An 8430-nucleotide genomic window follows, 5' to 3' on the forward strand; every position below is an offset into this window, starting at 1 on the left:
GGGGGCATGTTCCCCCGGGAAGATTTTTTTTTAAATATTGAAGTTAAAAGCATCAATCTGGTGCACTTTGAGAGCAACATTAGTAGATCTATGGATACATCTCTCAACACCCATATGAAACAGAACTGGAAGCAGATTTTCTTTTTCTTTATGGATATTTTACAAATCACTCCCCTTTCAAACTGTATTCTCGTTTATTAATAACAACTTTTTTTTTACTGTCATATAGTATTTTATACCCGTTTACTTTATTCTCTTGTTTTTTTAGAACTATAATGATCATATAAAGATGTGCCTTTACCTCACTGGTTGGAGAAAAAGCTTCTCATATTTGTTAGCATAGCTAGCTAACCAGATGCTAATAACAACAGTTATTGACTGTATGATCAGTATGACAGATGAACAGATCGCCACTGGGCTTACAACTAAAGACACAGCCACGCAAAAACTGCGGCATGTGTACGGCTCCTTATGGCTACTGACATTTGTGAAGTCCCGGCCCGGAGCGGCGTTCTGGTGCTCTCCGGCAGCTCTAAACCCCTGTCGGACGAGACATATACCACGTGATGACACGTTAGGCTCGTGTTGTGTTCAAGGACCCTGACCTTGGCCAGGAAAAACAGGCACTCGCTTGTTTAATTATTTTGCGGTCTAGATTTCTTAATTTTTTTTCTTTTTTGCGTGTGTTACTGGTGTTACCTCGAGGGCCGTATTAAATTGTCTCGCGGGCCGTAAAAGGCCCGGGGGCCGGAGGTTCCCCACCCCTGGTTTAGAGCCATGTGGTGTTGTCTCTGTCCTTATACTCAAAGCCTCAAACTTTGAGGCTTTGAGTATAATCAAAGGTTTGATTTTCCACAGTGTTCGTACAGAACAAACAAGATACAAGTTGTCAATACAGCCAGAGGGTTGTTTGACCTTTGGACAGAACCAGGTTAGCCAGTTGCCCCTGTTTGAAAGCTGGTTGATAAGATAGTGGTGGTTCCTCAGGTCCCATATGGTCTAGCGGTTAGGATTCCTGGTTTTCACCCAGGCGGCCCGGGTTCGACTCCCGGTATGGGAACTGGAGTTTTAGGGAGAGAGAGTATGAATCCAACCCTGATCTGGTTTCTTGGAGCAAGATTACTTTAACTGATTTGTAGACACCTAAACGCGCTTAACATCTCAACAGAACAATTACATGTCAGTGGGCTTTTCCAATTTATCGGGGAACACAAAACAGATTATCATGAAAATTAAGTTAGGGGAGGTATTAATCCTCTCTTTTATTATGATGTTACCTCTTTGGTGTTGCAATTCTAAATTGTTTAAGGAAAACACTAAACTCTGTGCAAAACAAAACATGCAGACTACTTTGGTTGTTGTAGCCAAAAGGATCTGCCTGGCTCATAGGGAGGTCGTTGGCCTGCTGAGGACGCAGGTGATTGGCTTGGAAGTGAAGGGGCGGGCACAGTAACAAACCCACCTGAAAGGTGAGATTGAAAAACACTGGAAATAAAGGTTTTATGAAAAAAGACAATAAATGAAAAAATTGATCATGACATTTCATTTCACAATATCTAACAGAGTTTAGGTAATGTATCTAATAATTAAATATTGGGGCTCCATGCGTTTTATGTAGTTTGCTGCTTGTCTTTCATTTTAGCCTCCATCCTCTCATTCACAGTTCTCTCACTGTCTCCCAACTCACCCAGCTTTGTTCTAACCTCATTAAAACTCATTTGCTAATGAATGCAGATTTAGGCTCATTCTGAGCAACGCAACCATCTATTCAGGATCCAAATCATTTCTGAGCATGGCTAATGAGCTGCTAGAATTCATTTAACTGCAGTTCAAAGCAATGTTAACTGTGGGAATCAAAATCCTTTCTCCTGAGACTAATAGTAGGAAGCACAATAGCATCCTCTTGATCTATCCTCCAGCATGTTTCATTCTACACTGTGACTCCTCCGTCATCTGACTCATCCATTGCTCCTTTCTCTTGAGGAATTATGCTAATCAAGGCAAGCCAGATACTGTTAAGCATCAGCAGTATCCAGTGAGACGTGTGGTACAAAGATAGCCTATGAGCATTTCTCATGTTCAGCTAAATAGCCCCTCTCACCAAATGGTAGCATACTTAACTGACTGGGGAGTATCCCTTTGATCTTGAGCCATCATAGATCAAGTATTGGAAGAAAATAAATCCATAAATGTATGAGCAGAGTAGCCAATGCATAAGTCCCTCATCAATCTTTTCTGCCATTTATTTTCTTACTTGATCATATTTATAAATGATTGCTGATTGCAGAGTAAGATGATACGATTGATACCACTCTTCATGTATGATGAATATATAACTGGACTAGGTTTCTGTAGCTTATCTTAGCTTTGCTTAGCTTAAAGATACAGGAATATACAGTTAGCCCAGCTCTGTCTAAATATAACACAATTTGCAAAGCAGCACCTTATAGCGCAAGTGCTAAACAGAAACAACACAAAATAAAGTATTTAGCAATATAAAATACATTCATATAGTTTCCTGGATTCCTTTGCAGGGGCCTTTAGGTTGGCAGACAATTGTTCCCAGACAAGAAATGTTCAGGCCCATTTCAGGCTTGATTCTCCACAGTGTTTGTACAGATCAAACAAACAAGATACACGTTGTCAATACAGCCAGTAGCTTGTTTTACCTTTGGAAAGAACCAGGTTAGCCAGTTGCCCCTGTTTGAAAGCTGGTTGATAAGATAGTGGTGGTTCCTCAGGTCCCATATGGTCTAGCGGTTAGGATTCCTGGTTTTCACCCAGGCGGCCCGGGTTCGACTCCCGGTATGGGAACTACAGTTTTAGGGAGAGAGAGAATATGAATCCAACCCTGATTTGGTTTCTTTGAGCGAGATTACCCTTACTGATTGTAGGCACCGAAACACAGTTAACATGTCGACAAAACAATTACATGTCACTGGGCCTTGTGCCTGTGTCTGTAAATTAACAACCTAGTGACAAATTGAATTTCCCCAAAGGGATTTAAGAAAGTTATGCCTCATATCAACTATATACAATTACATTACATTACATTGCATTTAGCTGACGCTTTTAGCCAAAGCGACTTACAATAAGTACATTCGACCAGGAAGATATAACCTTGAAGAAAACAGAATCATATAAGTACATCAGGTTTCATAGAGCCAAACATTTCAAGTGCTTTCAAGAGGTATTAATCCTCTCTTTTATTCTTTTCGAGAAAAAGTGTATTTTTGATTATGATATCGATGACATAACAAGTATTGTCTCTGAGAAACTTTTGCCAAATTATAAGTCTGATAAACTGATATATAGCTTAACTTTCTTTACATTTGTACTCATTGCAAAAATCGTAACATTGCAAAAATCAGGCATATCTTGCCTCAAAACGATGCAGAGAAACTAGTCCATGCATTTGTTACTTCAAGGCTGGATTATTGTAACTCCTTATTATCAGGGTGTACCAAGAAGTCAGTCAAGTCGCTTCAGCTGATTCAAAATGCTGCAGCTCGTGTACTAACCAGAGTTAGGAAAAGGGACCACATTACTCCTGTTCTGGCTGCCTTACACTGGCTCCCTATAGAACACAGGATAGAATTTAAAATTCTTCTTCTCGTCTACAAAGCCCTTAATGGGCAGGCGCCATCTTACCTTAAAGAACTCATTATACCCTACTGTCCTATTAGGGCATTGCATTCCAAGAATGCAGGGTTGTTGGTTGTTCCGAGAGTCTCTAAAAGTACAATGGGAGCCAGAGCCTTTTCTTATCAAGCTCCACATTTGTGGAATCAGCTTCCAGTTTGTGTTCGGGCGGCAGACACCCTATCCGTTTTTAAGAGTGCGCTTAAGACCTTCCTTTTTGATAAAGCTTATAGTTAGGGCTGATTAGATTCAGCCCCTAGTTTTGCTGATATAGGCTTAGTTTGTCGGGGGACATCTTACTTCTTCCTTCTCTCTGTCTATACCTGTGTACTCTCATGTTCCGATTAACCCAGCTTCCCCAAATGTCTTTCTTTTTGGTGTCTATATACGCCGGGATCCGGAGTCATGGATGATCCTGCGGTCCTGTGTCCTGCATCGTGAGCCCTGTATCTTGAGTCGTGGCTGTGGTCCTGGATCATGGGTCCTGGATGTATATCCTCGTGGATTCATCTTCTTATTATACACACATGCATTTCCAAACATTTGGACTACCTATGTTGCAAATGTATTATCCTTTCAATTTACACACGGCATCTATTGCACGTCTGTCCGTCCTGGGAGAGGGATCCCTCCTCTGTTGCTCTCCCTGAGGTTTCTCCCATTTTCCCCTTTAAACTGTGGGTTTTCTCCGGAAGATTTTCCTTGTACGATGTGAGGGTCTAAGGACAGAGGGTGTCATATTGTCATACTGATATTCTGTACAAACTGTGAAGACCACTGAGACAAATGTAACATTTGTGATATTGGGCTATATAAATAAACATTGATTGATTGATTGATTGCAGAAAACTATTTTATTGAATCCATACGATTCAAATCTGCTGCAGACACTTAAGGTAGCATATGTACATAGTATACATTTCGTATAAAGGCTGTTACACACAGCTTACCACAGGATTGCTAAGTCATGTGTGCATCTGTGTACATTCAGGCCAAAGTGTGTGTGTGTGTGTGTGTGTGTGTGTGTGTGTGTGTGTGTGTGTGTGTGTGTGTGTGTGTGTGTGTGTGTGTGTGTGTGTGTGTGTGTGTGGATCATTGCAACAGGAGTGCTATGGATCCACAGAGTTTCAATGAAGATTAAGAACAGTTTCCAACCATCCAAATGCCTTTGCCCACTCTAAAGACCCATCTGACAAATCCAATCCTCTCAGATCCACATTGAATGAGATGCACACACAGTTCAATCAATATCCTCTATTTTTTGGACACGCTTGTCAAGGTCATGCATGCAGCAAAGCCTTTGGGTGATACATAAAAAGATGAGTGATAGGGCATTGAAATGCACTATGGTAGATAGAAGCTTAAAGTTGTATTTATTTATAAGATATTGAACTGGAATAAATTAACATTATGACAGTCATAGTGATCTCCAATATCATATTAGCTGTCTTCTGCAATATTGGCACAAGGCAAGGTGAGGGATGATGAATGAGGGGATAAGACAGCTAATCCCTGCTAAATAGCACCTCTAGGATTTTGGAAATATTGAGAAACTCTTTTCTATCCTACACAGCTCAGACGGATGTGTCAGTAAGCCCCATTATTAAATCCACAAAGGATATGTGTCTCCATTTTATGGTGGTAACATTTCAAAATGTTCAAAGCAAACAATCTGTCTTTGTCTAAAAGAAACATCTTAGCAATTTTCTCCATATAATAATATGTTGCTCCCCATATATACAGTCTATGGTGCTCCTAGCAAAGGGAGATCAACCCATTTATGTTTTTCTCTTTGGGACCTGTGTTTTAAAAATGAGAAAATATGTTGTTTTCTTTTCAGCACTTTGCCTTGATATTTGTTTTCTTTTATATAGAAATCAAGCATTGGACCATGGCGTTTTTGGTGTGAAGGAGAAGTAACTTGTACATTATTATCTCTATTTTACATTACATTACATGTTACTTGTTAGACGCTTTTATCCAAAGTGACTTACATACTCAATACTGTGGGCAATCCCCACAGGAGCAATGTGGGGTGAAGTGTCTTGCCCAGGGACACAACGACATGCTGACTGCAGTGGGGTTTGAACCCGTGACCCCCTGATCCGAACACCTACGAAATATCTATTATTATTATGCTCCCGTAACAGATAGTGTATATTATATCACAGAGATTGTGAATTGTTTGATAATACTCAAATAACATCACCATGAGACTGAAAGAAAGCATGACAGCAGTCACATTATTTGGATATAAGATTATGTTTACTGTTGACACAATAATTAACTTAAATATAATTATGTATATAAATGTGGATCTATTGATGTTACAGCATGCACATGAGGCAGGTCAACAGAGTGAGTCTGCTGCTAAGTGTAATTTGGCTTTAATAAGTTTGTATCCTCACATACTATTTTCTGTTGTTATTTCAACTATGATTTCAACGTGAAAATAGCCCTGTATTCTCTACACACTATCAACTATAAACTGCATAAACAGATAGTTTATTTTAAATTAACTCATCTTATTTGTATGACTTATTATTTCAATCAGTGTTAAAACAATAATTACATTTGAAAATACCAAGCAGTGTTCTTACTTTGCATGTAGGCTGTCAATCCTTTTTTGCAAAACATGAATTATGCGGTTTCGTCACACAGGGATCGTCCTCCTCGGCCACCGTATGATGTCGTGGCGTTTGCTATGCACTAACTCACCATATTTACTTGATTACTGTTAGCTCTCATTTCTAGCTTATTCGGTCTACATTTGTCACGTACACGTTACATAAACCACCGGACAGTGTGTACCGTCAGCCTTTCAAGATGAGACGCGCTGGTGCGGGTAAGAGACAGACGGACATGTTTAATTTAAAGCTAATACCTAGCTTGCTGGCTAGTTAGCAAACAGCTAGCTCACGTTAGCTAATGTTGTTGATATTGTTGTGAAACGTTACAGGGCTAATTTACAGTAAGGACAACATAGCCAACCGATTATGTATTAACTATCGTTTCATTCAGGTGAAGGAGGCCCTGGGAATTATGTAGCAAGTGGCTACAGTGTGTATGAAGAGGAAAATGAACATCTACAAGAGGGATTGAGGTCTAAAGTCCACGCTTTGAAAAGTGTAAGTAACTAAATGTAGTTGATTAATGCTTTTATATTTGGTTTAGCAGAATATACTGCACATGATCTGTGTAGTCCACTCTGATAAAGGTACATTTTGTTTTTAGCTCATCTTATTACGATACGATATAATGTATTGTCCCCGTAAGGACATTTGTTTCTATTTAACGTGTCTATAGTTTACTCCTCCTGTTTATTTTTTCACTATTATTATTAATATTATTATTATTGTTTTTGTCTTGAATATATTTATGTTGAGCTGTTGAAGGAGCCTGGGACTTAATACTTTCATTGCCAAACTGTAACTACATGAGCTACTGTGCATATGATTCATATGTATTGTTGCTTGATATTAACAGCTGACCATCGACATTGGGACAGAAGTCAAATACCAGAATAAAATGTTGGATGAAATGGTGAGTTTTACTTTATGTTGCTTCTCTTCCTGAACAATGTTAAAACACTGCACAAGAGTATATAACTGGTGGAAGAGCTATTCAGAGTATTAAGTCAAAGTTAACATATTATAATGTAACGTTTTACAATTAAAAGTCCAGGATTAAATTCTTATGTACAGAAGTATTGACCACAAAATAAGAACTAACACAATGTATTATGACTGGCATGCTATAATTTGATTGTTTTATTCATAGATTATCTGGAAGTATAATTTAAATGTTTCTGCTGATGGAGAGAGAGGTTATTTTAACAATTGTATACTGTTGGGTACTTTTTATTTAATCAATTATATTTAAAAGTTTGTCACTTTAAAAAAAAAAAAAAAAAGCTCAAATAAATGAAGTGGATTTAAAAAGAACGCTTTTCCCCTCTCAAACCGAGTTGAGTTCAGTCATTGAATAGTGCCATACTGCTCCAAGAGTCACTGGAGTAATCTCGGGTCTATGTTTGTTTGCTGCTGGCCTGGACTTTAAACTCTCTATAACCCTCTTTCCCACTAGGACTCAGACTTTGACTCGACGGGCGGCCTGCTGGGTGCCACCATCGGCCGAGTCAAGCAGCTGTCCAGAGGCAGCCAGACCAAGCTGCTGTGCTACATGCTGCTCTTCTGCTTCTTCGTCTTCTTCGTCCTGTACTGGTTCATCAAGCTGAGGTGATAGGAGGACCCAGTTGAACTTCTTAACTCCTCATCCCCAGCCTGTGCCATGCTGATGGATCAAACCAACATAATGCTGATGAGAACACGCAGGGATTTTTTTCCTCAGCTACACATGTGCCCATGTATCTGAGTATTTCAAAATCCCAAATGTAGTCTTCGATAAAGTCCTTCTGATGCTGTATGATTGAATCCTTACAAATAAACCACTGTCTAAATAATGGACCACGTGAACTAGGTATGTGGTATCTGAAGTATGCGCAATTGGTGTACTTTATCAGCCAATTTACAACTGATACTCCTGTGTCAATAACCTTAATGCAGTCATTAACACATTGTATGGTAAACATGATCAAATAGTAAATCTGTCATTAAGTTATAGAATGCCACTCAAAGCCAATAATCTAGTCTTTTTTCTTTTAAGAATGAATGGATAAAGTACAACATTTGGCATCCATACATAAATGGATAGTATTGTTCTTTGTTTTATGTTTATTGTAAAATATTTTTAATGTAAATAAACATGTTATGAGATGAATTGAACAGT

At 38.9% G+C, this 8430-nt stretch overlaps 1 protein-coding gene and 2 non-coding genes across 3 annotated transcripts; all 3 read left to right on the top strand.

Moving 5' to 3' along the window:
* Positions 1 to 988: 988 nt before the first annotated feature.
* On the top strand, positions 989 to 1060 carry trnae-uuc. Its single transcript has one exon. It is a non-coding gene; the product is annotated as a tRNA-Glu (tRNA).
* A 1682-nt stretch (positions 1061 to 2742) lies between these two features.
* On the top strand, positions 2743 to 2814 carry trnae-uuc. Its single transcript has one exon. It is a non-coding gene; the product is annotated as a tRNA-Glu (tRNA).
* Positions 2815 to 6296: 3482 nt separating this feature from the next.
* bet1 (Bet1 golgi vesicular membrane trafficking protein) lies at positions 6297 to 8423 on the top strand. The gene is made up of 4 exons (XM_034241058.1): positions 6297 to 6487; positions 6664 to 6770; positions 7129 to 7185; positions 7729 to 8423. Exons 1-4 carry the CDS (start codon positions 6469 to 6471, stop codon positions 7882 to 7884), a joined length of 339 nt encoding a protein of 112 aa, XP_034096949.1. The 5' UTR covers positions 6297 to 6468; the 3' UTR covers positions 7885 to 8423.
* Positions 8424 to 8430: the final 7 nt, after the last annotated feature.

The sequence above is a fragment of the Gymnodraco acuticeps genome, unplaced genomic scaffold (assembly GCF_902827175.1).
Source record: "Gymnodraco acuticeps unplaced genomic scaffold, fGymAcu1.1, whole genome shotgun sequence".
In the NCBI taxonomy this organism is placed as follows: domain Eukaryota; kingdom Metazoa; phylum Chordata; class Actinopteri; order Perciformes; family Bathydraconidae; genus Gymnodraco; species Gymnodraco acuticeps.